At 41.0% G+C, this 25,342-nt stretch overlaps 1 protein-coding gene and 1 long non-coding RNA gene across 2 annotated transcripts in view; one reads left to right on the top strand and one right to left on the bottom strand.

The window, feature by feature from the left end:
- ADCY1 (adenylate cyclase 1) overlaps window positions 1-21,493 on the bottom strand; it is a 156,819-nt gene extending 135,326 nt beyond the window's left edge. Inside the window, exon 1 of the mRNA XM_068396464.1 lies at window positions 20,689-21,493. Within this exon, the coding sequence (XP_068252565.1) occupies window positions 20,689-21,357 (669 nt within the window). The 5' untranslated portion in view covers window positions 21,358-21,493. The remainder of the gene's footprint in view (window positions 1-20,688) is intronic.
- Window positions 19,979-21,465, top strand: LOC137661107 (uncharacterized). Its single transcript, XR_011047826.1, has 3 exons — window positions 19,979-20,046; window positions 20,175-20,503; window positions 20,699-21,465. It is a non-coding gene; the product is annotated as an uncharacterized lncRNA (long non-coding RNA).
- Window positions 21,494-25,342: the final 3,849 nt, after the last annotated feature.

Below are 25,342 nucleotides of genomic sequence, written 5' to 3'. Positions count from 1 at the left end.
TCCAAGGTTTTCAAGGTGTCTGCTAGTAAAGGCCTGGTTGTGGAGAAACTACTATGAGGCAGCTGAAAAGAGTCAGCCAGGGGTTGACTTAAGTGCAAACCCACACACATATTTAGGTGCCTAGTTTTCTCTAAAATCAACCGAGGGGCTTTCAGACATAAATACTTGTGAGGGCCTGCACCTCACAGTTCAAATCTCCTTGAATATATGTATAATGTAGCATTCAACATATAATATAGTCACCACCATGTCTTAAATTATTTCTAAAGGGATATTTAGCCTTCATAACAGTGAGTAGAGGATACCTTTACAAATTTATGCTTAAATGTCTTTACATTTACTGAGCAGTTTGGTGATGAGACCTGAGTAGGTCACTGCTTCTCTCTGTAAAAATTTGATTCAAGCCTCAGAAGTTAAAATGCTTTAATCCATGAAAGACTACGAGCAGCCAGAAGAGCAAATCTTGAAATCCGTACTTTACTTTTCCTTAGGCTTTTCTAGTCAAAATCCCCAGTGAAGTCAGACACAGAACACGTTCCTACAGAAGGTCACAGGCTCTGTACAGTTATCTACAGATTTTCCAGTGTGCTAGTCTTGTGTTAATCATCTGAGTAGTCTGCATGAACAGAGTGAAGTAAACTTTTGCACCTGAGGGAAGAAAATAAATGAAGAAAATAAATAGTGTTTATTTTCTTTCTGCTATCACCTGAGAAAGAGAGAGAAAGAGAGAATGAAAGAAGTAAATATGGAAAGAGAGAAACAGGGAAACAAAGTAAGAGGGAATGAAAGAGGGAAAGCAGGAACGAAAGAGAGAAAGAGAAAAAGAACAAAAGAAAAAGAATGAAAGAATTAAAAAGCATGAAGTGAAAAAAGAAAGAAAAGAAAAAAATGAAAAAGAAAGAACAAAAGAAAAAAATGGATGGACAGAAACAGATAAAAAAATAGGAGATAATGGAGTCTCTAAACCTGTGTGAACTAATTTCACCGCAGACAGATGTCTTTACAAATAAGCACAAGTTCTCATCTCACTTAAAATTAGTAAAAAAATGGAGTAACTCTTTGAAATGTACTAAATTGAGTACACGCAATTAAAACAAGCTTCTAATCTAGGTCAATGTTTTGTATAGTACTCAGATATGCATGAATGCATTTGGTACAGAAATCAGGAAGAGTTATGCAAATATAGCTGAGGACAAGATCTGCTTCATCTTCCAAAGTTATTGTGCCTAAAACACCTCTTTAGTTGCACAAGAAAACTAAATAATGTTACCAGAGTATTTAGCCTGTTCTCTAAATTGCACCAAGACTAGTCACACTGCAAATACTGAAAATATATCACCCAAAGCACAATTAGAAAGGCACTCAAATAATTTTTTGCATCTTTGATTTGGACTTGACTTTTAATCTATGAACAAGTATTTAAGTCCAGCCAAATCAATTAATTAGCTGTTCATATACTACATTGATTACACCATACAAGAAGGGTAGGGTTTGCATACTGTCTGTTGGTGCTGCATTAATACTTAAATAAACCTGCAAAAGCCAAGCTTGAAATACTGTGATCACAGGAGTATATCACAAAAAAGCAGAAGAACAGAGAATTTGATTCAGAGCCTAAAGGTTGAAAATGGTGCTGGTCATTGCAAATGATTAAATTGTTCAAGGAGGATGTTAGTCAAGTTGTTACCGGAAAATAGTAACCAAGAAAACTCTTTAAACCAAATGATAGTTTAGAAAGCAGACATTGGTTTATTGCAGCGCTGGGTGCATGGGGGATCTCTCCTCCTAGCATGCACACCTAGGAACAAAAGCTTGCTCCTTATATACATCACAGATATGAATATTCATATAATTCCAAGAAAAGCCCACCTATTCCAAGAAACTTATGCATATGCTAATACCTTATGTAATGCATTACGTAATGTCTTTACGCATGCGTACTAAATTGGGGAAGGGGTCTTGGGTGGTCTCTGGGGGTCTCTGTCGCAATCCCCCTTAAATCGTGCTTGTGCGCAAGCGTGGTCGAGGCCTTCTTGTTTACAAGTACATGTGTTCTCAAGAAGATATTGTTTTGGACTTATCTCTCCTCTGACACAAGAGTTTATGAATCAAGTTAATTTAGACATCACAAAGTTGTTCTTTACAGTTTTGCTTTGTCTTTTGGCCCTTTTATAATTAGCAGAGACCTTTGTTTTTCTAAGACTAAGCGTAAACAGCATGAATCATTGGCTACTAGAACCTTGTTATCAATCCCATAAACAGACTCTATCTACAAAACATGTAGTTTGCTTCAGAACCTATTGTTATTCTCTATTATTCTAGCTAAAAGGAAAATTACTGACAGGAAAGCTTGTTCTGTGTAAAGGTAACACAGAGCAGGCCTTTTAGAGCCTACCCTGAGGCCTACTCTTGCTAAACCATTGATGAACTGAACCGTCTGGTATCAAAGAGGTATATGAGTGCGTATGGAATTTCTGAAACAAGCTCATTAGCACAATCACTTTTTTTCACATGGAAAGTACATGTGTTGAAGTCAATAGCAAAGTATACATTTTTTCATAGCTACAACCAAAATATATTCTGTCAACAAAAAAAATCACCCTTTCCACACCTGAATGGCAATAAAGGCCTCACCTAGGATTTAACAGTGATCTTCCAACAGAGAGGAGCAGCAAAGCACACCGTGCTGAGAGGGGGCTGCGTGTCAGTCCCTGGCTGGCTGTTAGAGGAAGGATACTGCTACAGCACACGAGGAGATCTGCCAGCTTTCTTATATCACACTAATCATATTTACAGCACAAACCTCACTTACCGGTGCAGTCGTACAATATATTTCCATGCCTTACTTTCAAATAGTCCAGATATGAATGAGGACAATAGAGGTATTTTTTCACAGGGGGAATATGATTTTAAATGTAAAATAATCTTCCAGCAGACAGACAAACACTTCTGCTTGAGAGCACAGCGTTTATGAAACAGCAGGCCCTTTAGTTGCCCTGGAAACTATATTTGTAAAGGGCCACAATTTATATTGTCCCAGAGGCTTTTAACATTTGCATCAAAGCTTCAGAAGATGAGAACTGTCAGTGAGTACTTATTCACGAAAAAGCAAACTTCACTTTATGAAGGCTGAGTGGTGTATTTTTTTTTCCCTGGCTGATGATAAACGATCTTCCAAGAAGCAAACCAAAAAAACCTATGAAGTTGTACTTTTGTGATGTGTTTACAGAAAGTCAAGCGCAACACACTTAGGATTTTACACTTACTGGTCAGGGTTACACAGAGAACTTCTAACCAAATAGAAGGCAAAAAAAAAATAAAAGGTACACCAACAGTTTAAGCACTGTAAGCATTTTCTGTTTACCACCATTTTCTGTTCAGTAATGACCCTGAGGTTGCATCCAGAAACCTCCATCAGAATAGGACCTAATCTGTAATAATAAAGTAAAGGAGATCTCCTTAGAAAAAGTGTAAAATGCAGAAAGCTAAAATTAAGCAGGCAAGAAAACTTGAGTTTAGTTCAAATACTTAACTGACAAAATGCTTTTAATTTTAGGAGCAGGGAGAGCTTTATTTTTTTCCAAGAACTGGGAAAAAAACCCAACCCTTCTGCTACTATCAGAGGTTGACAAATTTAAGTTTCACAAAACACCATGCAGAAAGAGCCAATACACTCCCTACTGTTTTCTGAATTTAGATACTGAAAAACAGCCTACAGAGAAGTCTTGATGCTCATACTCAAGCAAAACCACCACTGGAGTCAGTGGGTAAATTCCTTATTCCAGGACAAAGCAGAACAGTCAAAGAGATACCCTTCAATTTTTCTCATTTCTGCATCAATTTCTACTCTTGAAAAGTGTAAGGAATGGAAGCTGTACCAAGATTAATTCCTCTTTTGAGGGTCTTGCACAAGCAGGAGTTGAGGACAAGATGCAGAAATTTATATTTATGGCCTATGTACTAAAATAATTCACAAAAGATATCCTAGTCATAGAGACGCTTAGGGAGGAATTGAGGGAAAATCTTTGAGAGGTCTTGCAAGAACGTTAACGAGGAACAGAGACAGACAGAATGAGAAATTAAGAGTTCTCTGACTCATTTCCTTTGGGACGGAAAAACTGAATGAGGAAAGAGAAAAAATAGAAAACAGGCAGGATACTTCTTTCAATAACTTTCAGAATAAATCTGCTCTATCTCTGTGTAGGCGATAGTATACTTTAGACTAGCATTTGCAATATTCAAATGTAATATTCAAATAGCAAAAAACAAGCACAGTGGAAGTTCCACAAATGAAAGCAGACAAGAGGAAGGAAATGGTGATTTTTCACAGTATCTCATCAAAGCCATTTATATTCCTCACATCATAGACTTTTTATCTATTCTTTGATCATTTTGATTTGTTCTGCTGAAGTATGCCCCAACCATGTGCTGTCAAACATACAGCTACAGGTAAAAGTCCATAATGTGCACAGCAAGATTTTTCTAGCTCACAATACTTGTGAAGCTGCTGCTGGGAATTATCATCAGTAAGCAATGGATTACAGGACAGCTTCCCTCTTCTTTTTGGTTTGACTAACCACTCACTCCTTCAAGCTCCCTTACATCTCTCTCTCTTTTATGTTGTGCAGCAAAAAGAAGCCAATATCTTCTGCAGGTAAACCAGTGCACTGCCTCCAAAAAGCCTGTTAATGTTTCTTTAGAAGTGCCATACAGAAATTAAAATAATCTTTCTAGAAAACAGCATTTGAGGACCGTGTTAGTTTTTCAGATTTCACGCTGCATAGTGTTAGTTTCTTACCATTATCAGAATTAAAATACAATATGCTCTGGCATAACTCCATTCATCTTTATCTCAACATCATATCTGGGATACAGAATTATAATGAACAGCCATTAAACTATGCAAATTGCGGCTGGTTTCTGCTAAAACATGATGGAAAATTATTCAAAAACAGATTTGCAGCTTCACTTTGCCCAAGAGAGAAAAAATGAAGTGAAACAATTCCGACTATTATTTTAAAATGTATAGATGAATAGCTATTCTTGATTGTGAACATTCCTGTCATTGCTTTGGGTAGACAAAATCAACCTTTCATCTACACCTTACGCAGTTAATAACAACGTTACTGAGGCAAATACATTGAAAAAAGTTTAAGTGGCTCATAAATGTGCTCCATTTAACTGTAACATGAAACTCCTCACTCTTTTATGAACATTCTGCCCCAAGTCCTGCAGACCAGACGAAAAGGTTCATCTCAAAGTAATGGAAAAGAAGAAAACATGACAGTATGGCTTAGCCCAGAGTAAATGGAAGTATTTTAAACTATTCCTTGGGGCTTTATGATGCTTGAGACCAAGTCTTGTCTTTATGAAATTCTTGTCCCAGGCAAGTGCAGCTGGAGTCAGGAGACTCACAATCTATTCTGATTGACCTCTGAGTTTTGGAAAATCATCTTGCTTCTCTATCATCTCTAGTCTTTTTTCTGTTCTTTGCCACGTGTGACAGAGGACTAGGGATTGCTTGTTATTTGTGCACTTGTAAAGCAAGCAGCGAGTTGAGAAGCTAATCAAAGTTGACACCTGCAGGCATTACCATAACATCAATGGTAAATAATAATAATAGAAGCTGAATTTCAGCCTAGAATTTGATATGTAAGGTTCGTGAGCAATCCCTTGTTTGCGTTGTGTTACTGTTTTCTCAGCTGCCACGAGAAAACAGTCATTGAAAAAGAAGCATCTTGAGCAAGCGATATTTCCCTGAGACACTACTGCAAAGTAAGACTGGTTTCAGGATATACAACTAGTGTATTTTAGAGCACTGCATCGTTAATTTTAAATAAGTGCTCTCTTGTGTTTTCCATGAATTTGCTGCAAGACATCTTTATTTGAATACATGCAACTACAGTACTATGCAAGGCCTCTTCCTGAAAGATACTGCAAGACAATTTTAAATACATTGTGAATCTCCATCTGCTCTTGACTGTGACTGGATGCAGCAGTGCAGAAAAGCACAGATTATTACAGGGTATCATCTTTGCTATCAAAATTAAAGGGCTTTTTTGAGTGCCTGCTTTCTAACTCAGGTATTCAGAACCAAATATAGGCAAAGTAATAGTATAAGATAGAAACTGCCTATTTTGTATGCAGAGAAGATAGTTTCTGTCCATTCTGAAAGAAATAACATATTCACGTAACATTTCTCTGCAAACATGCAAAGCCCATTGATTTTCCATATCAAAAGCCTATATAGTATCTTCCATACTTGGCACCAGACACATCATTACCTACTCCAGAACTAATGGGGTTCCATGATTCACTCATTGAGTCCACCATACTGGTTATAAATATAAAACTTCTTTACGGACAGTAAGGCAATTTTTAAAATTTTAGGGCATTTAAAGATGCCTAAAATAGCACCTTGTAGGAATTCAAAATCTTTAAACAAATTTTATTTGCTTCTAGCCATTATTAAAAGTCACTTCCTTCTTTTGGCACTATGTAACAGACTAGTCCCTCTATATAAATGGCTTCAGTGGGGATTCTTGAATTACTTTTTGAAACATAAGAAAATATGATTGTTGGTCCTTAACAGTAATTTATGTTTGCAAATTTCTTACAAAGGTTTGGCACCTATGCTGAAAGCTGTTCCAGGATCCATCAATGAAAAACATTGTTTTAGCTGCTATACTAAATCAACCCAAGCTTTAGTCTTATCACCTGATTTACCTACTTTCCAAACATCCATATCTAAATTAATGCACATACAACTAGCTATAAAGTTGAAAGTCAGGCTGCATTTACAAAAGATGTCATTGGGTTAATGCTATTCCCACTGAAGTTCACGTAGCAGTGAACACAACACGGCTGCTGTTACAACATGAGGATGTAAACTGACAAAACAGTTAAAAAAAGAATTTCTGCCCTCTTTTTTTACACTGGTTGCTCATTCCTGTTCCCACCCTCTTCATATCAACACAGAAGCCCATGCAGGTGTGAACAGGACTAGCGAACTCATCCACCTGGGAGCCCATCCCACCAGCCTGGTTCTAACCCGCATCATCTCCTTGGTCTGTTCAGTGCACGGCTTCAACTGTGTTTGGGTGGTCAAAATGGGTGAACAGGGGTGCGTATCCACATCCATGGGTCTACATTTTTCAGTGGTAATGATGACTTAAAATATGGCCTGCGAATAAAACTAGGCCATTAATAGCTGCTTTAGGAAAACCAGAAAGAAATAGTTGGCCTTTTAATTATTTGTCTAAGCCTAATCACTCACCTATGAGACTTCCTTCCTACTAGACTCTGGAAATCTGATGCTCCTGGAGTCCAAAGTCTAGGCACTGCCTTTCAACACTAGAGATTTCTGATTCCTGTTCAGAGGGTGTTACTTGAGCATCACACATCATCACACCTGCTAATGGTTTCCAGGTTTACTGTTCAGGACTTAAACAGCACATGTGATGATACCACCAGTTATCACCAGGCTTTGATTTTTACCTCTCCTGTTATCTGACCTGTGTGTTAGCACTTTTATGGCACTTTATGATCCACACAGAGATGAGATGAGATGAGATGAGATGAGATTACAACAGAGAAGGCTGTATTGCCAAAATGAACCTAGCTGTGTGACAGAGTTTGTAAGCTCATGTGGCTAAGCTTGACTGACAGATTCCCAAAAGCATGCCTCAAGTGGGACAGTACGGAGTGCTACCCACCCTTACCAAAGGCACAGCCACAATGGACCTAGAATGGAAGGAGTGACTCCATAGTGCAGAAAGTGAATGCACCAGAACGTGGTGCACCAAGGTGTGTCACCAAGGCTCTCCTCTTTCGAATATAAAGACTTGTGTTCCAGTTTCCTTGAGTCAGAGGAGAAAACATATCAGCTGGAGTTCCTGCTCTGTTTGCACACATTGTACAGCTGGCACAAACATGAGTCAGGGTTTGTACGTGGAGCACCCCACACTGGAACAGTATGCTTCAGACCCCAAGGGCATCGTCAACAGGCTGGTGCAAAGAGCAGTTTGCTTCTTGTCTTGGGCATTATGTTTGGCTGACACTGACAGTCTTCTGTGTCCATCAGTTTAATAAGGACTAAATTAAGCCTCTGGTGTTTACTAATTGTTAAATGGAAGTCTAGTATCTGTTTACATCTCAGTAATTTCGTCTTGAAAAAAAACTTCCTTCGTTCTTCACAACGCTAAGGAAATTGTGTGCTGGACTAGAAATTCACCCCTGAAGAGAGGCCAGGAGAGGTGTAAGACATGAAGCATTGTACCTAGTAGACAAAGACTGATAAAACTAACTAGATTCTATTTTTCCTATAGTACTCCTTTGTCAGATGAAACTCCCCAAAAGAACTGAAACTGCTCCCTAGAAACTGCTCAGTCTACAGACCTATAATACCAATCAACATCTACAGTTGTTGATTGTATTACATCTAGGTATATAATAGAGTGGTATTGTAGTACGTCTCGGCCACCAGTAGACCTTTGACATCTACACTGATCCCAAGAAGCCTTCCAACAGGAGATGGTTTAACCAACTCTGAAAACAACTGTGGTATTTCCAGATGCTAGAGAGAGAAATATTTCTCCTGAGGATCAGTAACCTGACCCCTAATGGTTTTCCCTTCTTCAGCTACTCCAAGACAGCCTGCTGTGTGCCAGCTTTTGAACTACTGTACCTGGTAGTTTCCAGATCCCTTGAAGGTTCCTTAAAGGAAAAAACCCACACCCTCAAAATACTTTACATTCATTGCAGTATGCCACAGAATGAGCTCATGCTGTAGCCAATGTCTACTTTACATGTTGCACCGCTGCCATTTGCTGACAAGTCAAAGCCCTCAGTTCTCCCTTGGGACTGACTTAGAGTCAATGTGACTATTGCCACAGTAAGAATCGTGACATCTACACAACATGTTAAAAGTCAAATACAGCAGCAGACTCTGTAACACCCTGGAAGGATGTTTGCCTCACATTCTGTTGTTCCACATATTAACACCACCGATGCAGAGGCCCTGTGAACTTTCATTATAATTCCATGTAAGACTGTCCTGGTTTGGCCTAAACCAGGCCGATTTTCCTTTCAGTGATTTTTGCTTTCAGCTAAGTCTCCTCTAAGTAACTGCATGTTTGCAGACAGTGTCTGCCTCCAAGACTGATAACGCCCTAAGTTTGTAGTTATCGCTGAGGCACCGGTAGGGATGTTGTGCAGTAAGGCTCTTGCTGTACTTATTCTTAGAGAAACCAAGGTCACTGATGAATTCCTCACTGCTTACAAGTGAAGAGCCGAAGGGGGGTTGCAGCTGCAGTGGGGAGCAGACAGGGCAGGTGACCCAAAATTGACCAACGAGGGTATTCCATTCCACACACGTCATTCTCGGTATAAAGGGGGGGATCACGAGGGTCGCGCCCTTTTCTGCTATGGCCGGTGTCCAAGGAGGACTCCGTCTGTTTTCCTGCTGCCCCCGATCCCGATCCGTGCATCCCTGAATACAGCTCTCGACCGTTGCTAGGCCCAGCCTGGGCCTTCCCGGAGCCTGCCCTGCAGTGCCGGTGGTGACGTGGCTGACTTCAGGGGAGCTCAATCTTGGTTTTGTATATATATTTGTATATATTTGATTATTTCTATTATTATTATTATATTTTTTTTTCATTATTATAGTTTATTAAAACTGTTTTAACTTTCCAACCCGGAAGCCTCTCTCCCTTTTCCCTTTCCCTTTCCCTTTGGGGGGAGGGGGGAGGATAACAGAGGGCATCTGCCACAGGTTTAATAACTGGCCCAGCTTTAAACCGTGACAGAGACATACATATTACCTCATAAGCAATCTTAGCAAAACCACACTCATGTTTGTTTTCCCACAGACTAAGAAAACAACTTTAAGTTTGCTGGGCTTGCTGAGTTACCAACAGTGATACTATATAAAAACCTCACATTTGCATCTCAGGAACTGGACTACGGGCATTAGTCTTTCTTACATGTTTTGGTAGGTCATCAAATTATGTTTAGATAGTAAAGAAACTTGAACTTTAGCAACCTAAATTTGAACTGTGACTCTAAAGAAAAAAAGACCTTTCCCTCCTACAGCTGCACTCTTGAACCCCTTAGTTGCAATAAGGAAATATATATATCTTTTCCAAGGTTTGTACCATTGAATAAAACCATCTACATTTAGGACCGTGCACAGTGAGATTACTGTAACTCAGCAGTGCATTATATATTAGCTTTAGGATTACATTTTTTTTTTTTAATTACAACTTCAGAAAAAGTTTTCAACTGTCTTGTACAAAGCGGTTGTAAGTCTTTGATTTTTCAGTCTTTTCTTTTTTTATGAGTGGAACGGCAGCAACTCTCATATACAAGGGAAAAGACGCCAAGATAGCACCTGGTATCTACCCGTGAGGAGAATTTATTTGAGAATGTTAGATAATGGATTATATACACGTCAAATCCTTACCTTTACAGAGGGCTGGCAACTCTAAGTAAACTTCAAAAGACAACTTCAAGGGCATGTAAGACATTTTGTAAGAAGGACAATTTCTCCCTAGTTTAGGTATTATATCTTTTGTTCAAGAGAAGGAAAAATCATTATGATCAGTAGCCAAGCTCAGTTCTTCAGTATGCAATTGTGCTGGAGAAATGGGGCTTTTGCAAATGATACCATAGAGATTTGGGACTAAGGTCCATGAGCGTAGACTCACTAACTGACAAGACACATGAAGTCCTGGGACTGAATGTTGTGCACCCTTAGGGAAATTAGGAAAGATCAACCTCCTTTCTGCAGTCATCCCCATCCCAGGAGAATGTTCCCTCTTTTGTGTCTGGTTGGTGTTCTCTTTTGGGGGAAGTTCAGTAGAGCACACCGCACCAAGAACTGCAGTAGTAAGCACAAAACTGACAGGGACTGTTTCCACCAAAGCAGCAACAGAAAAAGAAAAAAAGCAAGCAAGCAAAACATTTTTAAAAATTATTAGGACCTCTGATGATAAACTATCAATGCTACAAAAATATCAGTTAAGGATAGAGAATAATTCATAGCTTTGTAAGTGGTCATTGCCCATTTCAGTACTTCCGTTCAATACTAACTGTAAAATACCAACTGTAAATATCAACTGTAAAATTTTTCAGCGTATTGTCCTAAGACCCAAGAGTGAGAAAGGTGCATTTTTCATGCCCCTTGCCCATAGGCAAGCTAAGAAAATCCTGTAGCTTCCCCTATACATTGCCCACCAAATAAATATATTAACTACACATAAGATTTGCACTATATAGTCAGCAGGTATTCAGGAACTCGTTCACGATTCCCTTAATGTTCCTGTCAGACATCAAATAAGGCTTAGAAATAATGCTGTTGAGATAAAAAAGCCATAACAAACAATTTTATCCATCCTCTAGAATTTGAATTTAGAAATAGCAATGTAACCAATTAACAGCCCAGCAAATGAAGCTCTCTTTCTCCTCTTAAATATCATCATCCTTTTCAATGAAGGATATTCCAGAAGCTATAAGAAGTTATAAGAAAAGCATGTGCTTTCAGTTAGAAAAGCACATTACCCTCCTGCCAAAGCCATTTCAGCCGTTGTGTTAATATTAACCGATATTGTGAAGTGCAGTTTAGAATAGGAATCCCCTCTTCAGGCTGTGGTCTCTTCAAAGGGAAAAATCAGACTAATCTTTTTAAAAGTGTAAGCAAGAAGAAATGGACTATTGATAAAGCAGTTTATTTTGACTAACAGATGAGGCAAATTAACTCGGCTGCAATGTCCTCAGTCCAGTGCTGCCTGAAATAGAGAGCGCGCTGCATGGAGAAGGCCAAATAAGTTAATGCAAACTTTCCATCCGGGGGAACTCAAGCAACTATCATTCATTTATATAACTGAGGGTGGGAAGAGGAAACTCACATAGTGAACATGGAGATAACACTCAGTTTGTTTCTCTGTTTTGAAAAGCATTATTATTCCTTATATTTCAAAGCATAGATAAATGACAGATAGAGAACTCACCATAGCTAATCCATCCATGGGCCTAAAACTAGGCCTCTTCAACTCCCACAGCCCCGCTACAGCTGATCTGCATTAGACCAGCATCGATCATCAGAGACATCAGCACAACTGTTTCAGAGTCCGGTATCAGGAATCACACAGGACATCGGTGAGGGGTCATCCTCAATTTTCAGAACATAGCATCTAAGCTGTGTGACCCCTAATCCCAGGTGAGGAGTAGCATCGAAATCTTTGATAGCCATGACAGCAGTGACCAGAGACCATCTGCAACACTGACAATTTGATCCTGATACAGCTTGTCTCTCTTACGGGCCTGTTTGCCCATAACGAGAGGTTCCTTTACACTGCCATTACTACTTTCATGTCATGAGGTAAACAAATAGATCTTGACTTCCTACATAGTTCACATTAAATGGTATGCCCTTTTAGATAAATCATTCTGCGATGAAATTATTACAGGCAAGAGGAATTTTTGGCACATCACGTAAAGCTCCCCAAAGCCCTGTGAGATGGGTTTTAGAGTTTAAAAGTGAAACGAGGCTCAGGCCTATATCCTTCACCTTTGAATGAACATTGATCGATTTACCTCAAAGCTTCATTTTGCCACATTGTATTTCATACAGATTAACTCAGACTGTACAAAAAGAAAGACATCCTTTACTTAGGAGGCATAGGCCTATTCTCAACTTCATATGAACAAATTTCACAAGTTCTGCTCAAGCGCAATATTCGTTCTCAGGCTGCTGACACTTCAAATTAAGGATATATTTTATGTAAATCTCTTTTACAACTGTGTTTATTAGTGTTATTTCATTTCCTAATTTTGTGTGGGTGGATAATTACTTTCATCTTCTAAGATAGAATCATAAGCAGATTTATGGAAATGGAAGAATATTTCTCAGCTATTGTAGTGCATGAATGAGCAACCTATGCAAAAACTGTCAGGTTAGCTATAAGCACCCTTTAATTTTATGTGCTAACCACTGTAAAGAACAGTTAATTATGTTTACTTCTATAAAGTTGTATAGAGGGATGCACAACCACTTGTTACTGAATCCAATAATGAACACCTTGCTCCAGAATGAATGTCTGAAAGTTGGTGTTATAATGGAATATTGTTCTATAACATTTTTCACATTAGTCACACTTAGATGATTTCTTGCAACATGCATCTCTGGATGACAAAGGACTTCTGTTATTCCTGAAGAACAACTAAAGAAATAACTATAGTTCTTATAGCTTTGTTGCACTTTATTGCCTGCCTTGGAGTCACACTAGATCCACATTTATGGGATTTTTCACTATTGCAAATCCTGCTGGAGAAAATAGCTTTTCTGCGTATATAATGTGTTTGGTGAATTTATTTCTTTCAGGAATCAGCTCATATGGAAAGTTCATACAGAATAAGTATTCCTGTATAATATTCATTGTACATTTATATGATTTAAAATATATGTTATATTAACCTGCATCGAAGGGAAGTGCTTTTCCCAGATTACACTTGAGTAACTGAAAGGTAATGCTATTGTCTTTGGTTATTCCAAATACAGAACAAACAGGTGGACAGAGTAGTAACTATGTTGTTTCCTCAAATTCCTCCAGGTATGTATCTTAAAAAATTGAAGCAAAGCTAATTTCTTCCATGAAAATTTTCCCAGAGGAAGAAAGTAAGAAAGGAAATCACATACTTCAGAAATTTTAAAACAAAACATATGGGCTACGTTACACCCTTTGATGGTCTCTGAGACCCATCCATCACAGCAAGCCAAAGACAGAGCTCAGCCCCGAAGCTTGAACTAGCCTCTTCCACTTGCACTGTTTCCTCCCCTTCCCAACAGCAAGGGTCTTGTAGGAGTTAATACTGCCTGACTTCTTCCTGTCAGCAATGTTCAAGAGCTGTAAACTACAAACATTTTAAGTCCTAGATGAAATTTTCTTATAACATATTATGAATTAATCAGACCATGAAACCTGCATGAAACCATGCCATCCCTTTGCCACACTCATAAAAGACTTTCTAACAATTATTCCATATTGGCACAAACAAGACCTTAAGGAAACAAAGAACGATGCTATTCTGGCTCATCTCCCTCTTTCCATAGGTTATCTGCATTTAGCTATGTTTTGTACTATTTTATTCCTGTAGGGAAGATAAGAGTATATGGCCTTTTGAATCTAAGAAAGTACAAGACAATAACTAACTGTGATAGAAAACATTTTTTGCTACCTGATGTTTTCTGAAATGGCAACAGCAGGATTTAGCACGTAAGAATGCAATGCAGCTAAACTGACAGAATAAGAAAAAGCTAGAAAGAAAAGTTCTGTTCTAGTTAGTAAAGGCATCTAACATAGACATGCAGACATTTAGGGGTGTGTTCAAACTAGATGAAAAGGAATTGAAACCTGCACTAGCTAGATGTTGTATTACACTGGTTCTGTATTATCTTTGTATGCTAGCACAACAGTTTTATGATGTAGTATGCAGAAATATAGGCCTATGGAAATATAGCAGAGGCCTTGAGAAGCGGAGACACAGGAGAGGGTGTAGAGGAATACAGGCATGGAATTACAAAAGATGAGGTGTAGGCTTGGTACGGAAGACAACACCCATAGCTGTGAAAAAGGACTCACCAATGGTCAGTTAAAGAAATGCAGACCTGAAGATGGACAAAACTGGGTTTAGGTGTAACAAAGAGAACAAAGAACAATTACCTAACATACATAAAAGGAACCATATATAGTAAATTTGGATGCGACACGGAGCTGTAGACAAATAAAGAAAGAGAAATGCATGTTAGCAAACTCATAAAAACATCCCCAAGTGGACCCTAGAGCAAAGAAGAAGAAACCTTTAACATGAACATCCCCTTCCTTCCAGTGAAGGATGCTAGATGTTGCCAACACAGGTAACACCTCCATCAGAATGCAGCCACCAACCTTAAGACTTGGAGAAGCAGGGGAAGGGTGAGCACAACATGAAGGAAACAGAGTAGAAATTAAGTGAGTGTATAACAGCGTTAGCTGCTTTATTATTATTAAAACGTTTTCTCCCTAGAAGCCCTCTTTTTCTTTGGTAATAATGGGATCTAGCCTATTAATGATTCTTTGATTAGCTGGTTAAGATTTCAATTGCACTAAAAAAAATAAATTCCTAGCTTTATGTAAGATGCATTTCCTCTTTGTCCATAAACAAGATTTTGAGCACAACAAGACTAAGATATGTTACGAGATGTTTGACAAGTCAGTCAGAGCTTACCATTAGCAAGTACATTTCCATGGTTAGTTTTTTCCAATTGTAAAGTACAAAGTAGGGGAGGAAGAGGTGGAGCCAAGGAGAGAGCCTGTCCTTTTGGCATGTATTTATTCACTGGAGTAGTTAACAGGCATCTGGTCCATCATGGGGACCCACAAGTGTTATTGCAATACAAACAGTAATACACTAGCCATGGGTGTCCACACAAAGGTCACATGACAAATCATTGCAAAGAACTGCTACCAAAAAAAAAATCAAATTCTTATAAAATTGTGAATACGGTGACATTCATTGGAGGGAAGCTGCATTCTCCCCAGGCTGTTAAGTAGGAGAAAAACAACTAAACTTAGCGGATAAATTATTTGTTATTTACTGTTTCTCCAAGTCTGCATGATTCTTGCCAGTTTCTCAAAGGCTTCTTGCTTCTCAAGCATGCAGAACCATCAGCATGCTGTTATTGTTTGGAAACCCATGAAGAGTAGCAGTGTCAGCAGTCTGCAGGCTCAGGAAGCCAAGAGTATATTAATCTTTATGTGGAAAAAGACACTGAGGTCTACATTCCATAGAAAATCCTATACGTTAGCCCCTAAGTGAAAGGACTGTGGTCAATACCTGGCAATCCGCATGCCACAAATGAAGACTAAAATCACATTTTAACTAGGGGAAAAAAAAAAAGTTTTACAAATCTTTTAATATGTATTAAATATCAACTTAAGAGAGACACACAGATATTGAGAATCTCTAAGAACAGTGGTCCCAGTCTTTGGAAAGAGAGAGAAACAGTGAATTCAAACAGATTATTAGTGCATAGATAATGTTTGCAATAGTAGAGATATTCTTGATACTAATATTTGAAAAGCACTACAGAGAATGAACTAGTACAGTCCCTCAGCAGTACTTTATATGCATGAAGGAGAAAACCTGAGCTTTGCATCGAATAATAATGACAACGGAGCTGAGCTGTCTTTGATTTGCAACCCTTTTTATTAGGCTGCTAGACACTGCCTTCTGTGTGAGAGACAAAGGTGTGGAGATTAGCAGTTCTGTCAGTGATGTGTTCATTAATTACCTTCTAAACACTAGCAGAAATAAGATTAACTTTGTCATGATAATGATAATTCCTTGTGATATTCCAGACTACTATCACAGTAACCTTCAAAGAGTTAAGATAAAATAAAATTGTAAGTATTAAATAAATTATTTTAAATAACTATGACCAGTTTCTCCACGTTATCCTTTTCACTGTTCACCCATTCCCCACTACAATTTTGGTACTTGCTGCATCAAGAAAAGTGGTAATCATACAGATAAATAAATACATGCATAAACCCAGTTTTAAATACTACAACATATATTTCATCACACTGCTGAAAAAAAAATAGTATTTTTTTCACTGATTTATGATAGCACCATTCCTTCTTCTGCTCTTTTGTTATTCATATTGGAACTTTGTTTTTCACAAAATATTTGCTCTTTCACAAAGACTTCTGTGATGCGTGAGGGCACTTTGTTGGTGTATGATTTGCTTTTGAATTTTCTGGAAATAAGCATATATTTTTTAAAAAAACAAGGGGACAAAAATATTTAGAGGGACAAAAAAAGTTATTTAACAGTAAGTCATGAAACTGTGCACATGCCAACACTGAGTAATTTCTGTGAGCAGCCTTTGCCTTCCTCACCCCATCTGGCCTTAATATCTCTAACACCCACTCACTGCATCACAATAAAATTACACTGAGCTCCTTAGGGCAGGGTTCTATATTTCTGTAACTGCTCTGAAGCACCTAACATACACCTGGAAGCTGTAGGGGAAAAAGAAATTTTAAAAAAAAGACTAGAGTCCAAGCTGTTAAAACTTCATTTGTAGGTTCAGCCACCTGTGCATACCTTGTCCCATTACATGGCATGAGCATTTTGTTCCATGACTCCAAAAGATGTGAAAGAGTCCAACTAATGTGATCAATATGCTATTGGTTATATACACTATTTACATCCTTATCACAGTGTCAAATAAGACATGCAAAACCAGCTGTGAAGGCCTTTTGCCTTGAACTTATTCCAAGTGGAGTCAAGGTTGCCCACAAGTACTTTGCATATTTTTAATATTCCACTTATTTATAGATATATTTTATCTACTACTACATTTCTCTTAAGAAATGAGCAGGACAGATTAGCAGATTGTAATCTTTCATTTGATGAAAAACCAGCTACTGAGTGGAAAGATAAAGCTCCAGTTCTGCCACATTACTCTCCCAGCTCTCTTTGCCTCCCTGCACTTGCTTTCCTCCTCTCCTCTTGCTTTTACACATACCTCTGTCTCAACTCTGACATGTCATGACATGACATGACATGACATCTAATGATGGAGAGAGCTAGAAGAAATGAGCCTGTAATCTCCACAGACCACCCACAGACAACACTGTGTTGTCAGCAAACTACCACTTGCAAATTAAATGTGCTTTACTCTGTAGACCTCGTAACAAACTTCTCCCACAATGAGCTGATCTATTGATTTTAATATGCTGAAGTGTTTGTACATGTATACGAATGCAAATTTTAAGCACGCCATGGGACCCACTCAGGGTCTGATTCAGCACTACTGAAGTCAGGGAGGCTTTTGGCATTCAAAGGTTTGCACATGGTGATTCCTCAGATGATAGCATGGAATAGAAGATGTGCATCCAAAAGCCCACTTCAGAACAAGCACCTTAACTTGGCTCTGGCCATTTTTTAATGGGTTGAACTTGAAACAACATGAAGTGCTTGGGATTGCTGACAACTTAACCTTCCAGTTTAACTTCAATTGAAGTTACTGGATCTACACTCTCTTAAAGCTGAGGCTAAATAAAAATAAAATTGGGGTTCCCTGCCTGAATCACCCAAAAATCAAAGGCTTCTTTAACACAACACTGGCCTCAGTGGTTGGCACAGGTGCTTCTGCAGTTCTGGATACAGCAGATTTCTATTTAAAGATTTAAATTCACCCATTTGCTTGGGGCTAGGGGGCAAGGGGCTGGGAGGAAGAACAGAGCCATTCACGCTACTGCAGCTCTGCATAGAGCAGCCCAGCCTCCCTGACAGGCTGACTGCATGCTGTGTCTACAAGCACTGGGATGGTCATGATAAAATCCAGCGGCTGGGAAGCAGAGCTGGACTGTGAGCCAACATCCATTCTAGCTTTTACAAAACAGCCTGGGCTACTCTTGGGGTACTTTCAGGCCAGGCAAATAAAATTCAGATTATGCAGCCTTTACACAGCTTTAAATTTCCAACCATTGTGAAATTGTTCTTTGGGAAAGAAAAAACAACTCCTTTATAAGGGAGGAGTCCCTTCCACATACAGAGATAAGTCTTGAAATCAGAAGACTTTTTCCTTGCAAATATGCGACAAATTAACGTCCATTTCTGTGCGACACAGGTTCACAGACCAGTTATTTCGCTTGACTCAGAGTTGGTTTCTGCCTCCTGTTATCAGCAAAGCTCTGAGGACTGCATACAAATTACTGAAATTACTTTGGTGAGGAGGAGAGGGTGATGAAGAAAAACTTACATGTGTTACATCAGCTGCTAGTCAGCGATTTCTATATATTTTTAAGCCAGCTTCTCACCTGTTGAATAACTAAGTTAAACCAGAGTGAAGAAAGCAAGTTAGCAGATTTCCTCTCGTCAAAATGTTTCACATTCAAGCCCTTGGTTAGATAATAGACTGAGCAGACATTATTCTCAGCTTCTTTATGTTGTTCATCTAGAACAGCAGGTGCCACCCTGAGCTGCAACTTGGCACCAAGGAAAATCTGCCTGTGTGTCAGGGCAGCCAGGAGAGCTTGGACTCCCATAAGGACTAATTGGTACTCCAGTAAAAATAGCTATCTTCAGCCCTACTCAAAAAGATATATTCTAGTGTTGTTAGCATCCTTTTGGATGCTTTTAAGGAAGGCTCCTCTCAGTGTTCCTGCATTTCATCAGCTCTCCCTCTCATGGAAACTCTAAACCACGCATTTAAAAATAGACCATCAGATTATCTGGGTAAATCATAAAGCTCAGTTTATCTCTCTCTTCCCCTTCAAAATATACAATTTATTTTGTCCACCAGCTCAGCAGCGTGAAGCCATGAATAATCCCGTTTGTCTCAGTAACTCCACTTTTTTTTGTGGGGATTGTCCCTGTGTATCTCCCTTATGTGCATGTATGTCACGCTGGGGTGTGTGTGTCTGCGTGAGCATGGAAGGAGGAATTCACAATTCTGGGCACAAAGGTGTACAATTCTGCTCATGGCTGTGTTTATGCCCATGCCAGCTGTCTGCGTCCTCGCATCACAACACAGCCATGGAGAATAATACCAGGATTCAGCAGAAGTAATGCACTAAGTACTTCAATTACACATTAAATTGTTGTTTAACACCAATCTAGACACCAGAACCCGTGTGCTTCCCCTAAGGGCACACATAATCAATGCAATACGAGGGAGGACACAAAAATTTTTCCATTTCTCTTTCCCAGTGGTTCAGATGCACCACATAACGGAGCCTCAAGCAGCAAACCCCGACTCCCAGTCCCAGCGTTTCCCTTACGCGCATCTCCTCATCCTCCTCCCCCTGTCAGTGCGGCCCATCAGGCCACGGGAGCCGGAGAAAGCCCTGCAGGGCTATAAATAGCTACTCGGGGGAGGGGGGAGAGTGCAGCAGCACGTTTCCAAAGATGTATGCTGCAGAGGGAGGGTTTTGCTGGATTAATTCAGAGGGTTACTCTGGGATGCAACTGCTAGGAAGTTCACTGACATAGCAGGTAATGTCTGCGGAGAGTGGGCAGCAGCAGCCCTGGGGAAACTGGAGGGGAATGCCTCGCCTGCTGCGAGGACAGCGAGGTGGGCTTCCCCCTGTGAGTGTCCCACCTATTTCACATCTTTTCTGCAGAGCCTCCCTGAGCTGGGCTGGGGGCACGAAGGGTCCACGGCTGAGAGAGACAGCGAGGATACGAATCAACTCGATCGAAGTGCAATTAGCACACGCGGTTTATTGTCTACGCCAAGCATGTACCGAGCCAAACAGTGTTATTTATACACGCTGGATTTGCACTGACTGTGCATGCGGTGCCCCCGAACCTGCCCCAGCGTGGAAACGGCAGTGCTGGCTCCCCTGCCCGGTTCTCCTTCAAGAGACACAGCCCAGCGGTCCCGTCCCCCAGGAGCCGCCCTGTCCCCCCCTGCCTCCCGCAAACTTTCGGGACACCGCCTGCAGCACAGGTGCGTGCTCGCCCCTTCCCCTCCGGGGACACACCGGGCGCTCCCCGGGCACCGCCGCCACCCCGGCTGGCTGCGTGGCATGCAGCCTCCGCCGCTCCGCGCCTCTCCGCCCTTCCCCGGCCGCCCGGCGGGCACGCACCGCGCGGCTGTGCGGTGCTGCAGTGACCGGCCCGGCCCGCTCTCACCGTTCTCCAGAGCCGCTGCCGCTTGGCACTGACGGAGGTGGCGGTGACGATGAGGTGGGAGACGGACACCACCAGCCCGAAGACGATGGCTAGCAGGGTCCGGACGGGCAGGAGCGAGTAGGAGACGAAGGTGACCAGCATGAGCTGCCACATGCCCTGCTCGGGGGCGCTGGGGGGCTCCATGCCGTAGGCGCTGAGCGAGAAGGGGCAGCAGAGGAAGGAGAAGGTGAAGCTGAAGAGCAAGGTGAGCTTGACAATCTGCTGCAGCTGGGTGACCTGCAGGTACTTGACATTGGTGACGATGAAGAGGGAGAGGAAGATGATGCAGTGCACCGGGTGCGAGCCTTTGGAGATGGTCAGGCTGGGACCAGAGAGCAGCTCCACCAAGGCCAGGCTGGCGGTGAGCACGATGAGGACGGCCAGCGCCTTGAGGGTGGATGTCTGCTCCAGTTTCAGGTTGTAGCTCTGGAAGAGAGCCTCCAGCTCCTTGCAGTCAAACTCGTCCTCGCAGGCGATGGCATCCAGCAGCAGCAACGGAGGGGGGTCCCCCAGCCCGGCTCCCGCACCCGCCGCCGCGGCAGCCGGCGGGGAGCAGCAGCAGTGGCAGCACTTCTTCCTCTTGGTCTTGACTTTCTGAAACGGTATTTCCTCCATGTCAGTGCCATTCATAAACCCCGGGGAAGAAATGCTCCTCCTGGTGTCCCCCGCTGCCGCTCCTCCGCCTCGCTGCTCATCAAAGAAAGGGGGGCTGCGAGCAGGAGCCGCGGCCGCACGCCCGCCGCCAGCCCCCGCCGCAGCTCCGCGGACGCGGGCACCGGGCGCAGCCCGCGGCGCCGGCAAACGCCCCCCTCCGCTGCCACCGAGGAGCCGGGGATGGCTGGGACGGCGGGCGGAGAGCCTCACTCGTGTTAATATGCCAACCTTCCTGCCTGCTGTCTCTCCCTCCACCCTCCTCCGCCGCCTCCTCCTCCTCCTCCCCTGGTGCTCCAGGGATGTTAATCTCCTAATGACACCAAAACACCATCCCGAGGTTTGAAATCAAGCGGAGGGTGGGTGGAAGCGAAGGGGAGTGGGGGATAATCAACAGGCGAGTCTGCCTTCAGGTACCGCTGTTTGGAGGAGCAGGAACTACGGAGAGCGGGTGGCAAAGGGGCTCCGGGGCGGTGGGCAACGTCTACAAAAACCCCCGACAACAAACAACGCCGAGGGGAAAAAAAAAAAAAGAATAATGAAACTCAGCCAGGGGCCTGGGCCAAAGGGAGGAAAAGTGGGGCAGAGGGGCCGGAGAGAAAGCCTTGTGCTGCCCGCCTGCCTTTGTGTCTATTTAAATACATATAAATATACAAAATCTCTATATAAAGGCGTAGAAATAGATGTAAATACAGGTGTTAATATATAAACATATATGTAAATTTATACATATAGGTGACTCTTGCTTCCTTTGAGAAATAAAGTCTCATCTGCCTGAATAAACATGTGTTTGTATTCAGTTTTGCCTCCTAGACCCTGAAGCAGCTGGAAAAAGTGCGGTGAATGCGAAAATTTTAAAGAAAACACATTTCTGTGTGCACTTCTGCCTGTCTGGGAGTACAAATCAGTCAGTGGCTGTGGAGGGCTACTCTTGTGACAGGAGTTAATTGTCCTCCCACACAAAACTGCACTCGGTGCCTCATCAAAAACTTGAGTTGGGAGTTTGTGTCGTTTTGGATAAAAAACCCTTCCAGTTCTGCCTCTAATGCTGCTACCACATGCCACTATTACCAAATTGCCACCAAAGAATACAATACAATATTCTTTTCTGTAACCATTTCATCTAATTTTGGGATTATAAGACTAGAGAAAGGACTCCAATGTTTCTTTTGGCTTTGGATCGGGCATTTGTAAGAATCAGGGCTATGAAAATGTCAAAATAGGAGACTTTAATATACAAACATTTGGTTTTTCAAAGGTAGCGCAGGAATACTTTCCAGAATCAAAGCAGAATCCTGTTATCATGGGTATGTTGAAGATCTAATTGCTGATATTTCTGTCAGTGATGCAGATTCTGGTTCCGGATTTGGGCTGAAGGGCCTTAAGATCAACAGCAGGCGAGGATTCTTTAAGATTTGTTACAGCTGTGAATGATGTTGGTACTTCACTTCTGGATAGTAAGTAGCATTAAAAAAAAAAATCTCTAATATATGATCTAAAGCAACATCGTTTTTTGCATTAATATTTTAGTGTTTTATGTTAATCTTAGCCCTCCAGACTCAGTATGCAGTCGTTCTTTTGAACCTGTACAGACCTCATTAGGAAAAGGGAATGAACCAACATTGCTGGAGTTTGTGTGTTACAGATTCAAAATATTCCACACTTGAGGCAATGACTGTTACTTACTCTGTGTTCACCACTCATGGTGGTTTCCTAGACTGTGACTTAGCCCCTCAAACTCTGCAGATCTGTAAAAATAGCTGATATGTAGATTTCTGTAACTTCTTTCAGAAAGAAAGTAAAAGGGTTGGATTTGCTGGCCTGAGTGCTGGAATCAGGAAGAGATGTTCAGCTGGAATTAAATTAAATCTAACAAAAAACCGCTTCCTTTGTTTTGCAGTATCTCTAGTATGATTGGAAAGCTAAGAAGATTCATCTCCTTGTTCACTTTGGTGTGTAAATTCACTTCAGTCACACATATATTAGACAAATACACACTGTTATATTTTCACCTGTCCCCAGCTTTTTTCTAAGCTCGTATATCCTCAGGGATAAATTAATGTTTCACACCTCACACTGCATAAGAGGTTGCATCTCGCTGCCCAGCCCTAGGAGCAATCCACTGAAAGAGTTGTCAGGCCAGCAGTTATTTCTTTCTCCTGGCTCTCAGCTTGCTGCTGGGAAAATGGAAGGTGAGTAATTCCCTACAAGGCACCCATTGGTTTAGATTATTTTCATGCTTCTTACAAGCTCGGGTTGGGTTGGTTAGTACATATATACAGCAGAGAAGGCCCATATGTATGAGACACCCACATCTCCATTCTTATTAGGTCAAGGGGAAGCAGTGAACTGTTGAAGCTTCATCTTCCTTAGACACTGTAGGAATATGGAAATGCCACGTAGTGATTAATGAAACTCTTAATCCTTTATACACTGTTTCACATCACAGGGTAAATACCTCACCTTACCCTGCACAGTGAAGAGCCCAATTTTTACCACCTGATGTTCACAAATGTAAAGAAGGAACCTCAGGACACCTTTGTCTGAAACAGGCATCTTGTTAAAGCAAATAACCAGCCATGAAACTGCTGGAATGCACTTGACACAGTGCTGTATTTTCTGACCAAACTTATCTGCTGCAGATGACAGCAGCCTGGCTGGGGTTTTGTGAACTATGAACAACACTTTGTGGTCTGTCGTGCACTTCTGGCTCATTTCTAAGGAAGATACATGGTTGGTTTTGATATATAATGCCCTCAAAGTTCTGGATGTTGGCCAGATCCAAGCCAGCTCTTCCTGTTGAATGCCCTTGCATTTGTAACCGGAGACTACTCTGGGAATAAATGTAGTATTGACAGAAAAGGGCGATTAGAGCCCAGCTTTATCACCTTTTCCATTGCAAAACCCATCTGTTTGTTCAGCCTTTTCCTAAGAGGCAAGCTGACTTGGTTGGTTGAGTCACTGAAAGTGGAAAACATTTTTTCGTGGAGGGTTGGGTAGTATATGGATCTAGGTTACACTAAGCAGAAGTCTCTCAACCTTTTACTAGACCTTAGGAGTAGTCTTGAATTAAAGGGCTACTCAGAGTTTCATTTTTTTCACTGTCTATCTTGTTTTACTTCACTGAACTTGGTACTTCCTTTTTGTATCTCCTCATCTCCAACAGTTTCAAGCACTCAACTGCTTCATGTGTTGGCTGGAGATCATCTTTGGAAGCAATACTTTTCATAGAAGTAGGGCTTTTCAGATTCATGACAATTTTAGGATTAAGCATAATCAAATTTTGGTGTCAATAAAATTTTTGTCTCGGGTTAATTTTTATCTGAGTAACGATTGTAAAGATCTTAATCTTTTATCCATATTTAGTATCTCCTACTTGTAACAGAATGCTATGGTCTATCATCTGGGAGACAGGGATAGAAACCTTTTTTTCTTCTCACCCCCTCTGGCAGGAAGAGTAAGGACTCTGCATAAAGCTATTGGGAAATTTCTGCAGACTCATTCTAGCAGGCACAGCTTGTTAATGCCACCACAGAAATGTGTCTAGCGAGAGAAAAGCAGTGGTGTGGGCAGGACAGAAGAGGTCCTGCAGAAAATAGTGGGAATGACCAGGCTTAAACGTAAAAATTCAACAGAGTGCTCTCCTCCTCTCATGGATCTCTGAAATATATTTGTCATTTTTTCTAGATTTTGAGGAAAGCCAAGGTTTGAAAAAAGCAAAAGTATGTTTTTTCAAGTCATGCACAGATTTCATTTGGAATCAGTATGGGGACTCCATTCACATTCTTATTTCAAGAAATCTAGACTAGATTTCTGTAAGGCTACTGAAATACTGTTTGAATGGATCTCATGAGCATCGTAATAACTGTTCCTTAAAATTAATTGTGATTTTAAAGTTTGATTTATGTTGCATGCATTCTGATGAAGAACAAATGAAACATAGTTCTATACCGCTTCCACGGTT

This window comes from Nyctibius grandis, chromosome 3, assembly GCF_013368605.1.
Source record: "Nyctibius grandis isolate bNycGra1 chromosome 3, bNycGra1.pri, whole genome shotgun sequence".
Lineage (NCBI taxonomy): Eukaryota > Metazoa > Chordata > Aves > Nyctibiiformes > Nyctibiidae > Nyctibius > Nyctibius grandis.
The sequence above is the reverse complement of the archived record's forward strand: the minus strand, read 5'-3'. Positions and strand labels throughout refer to the sequence as shown.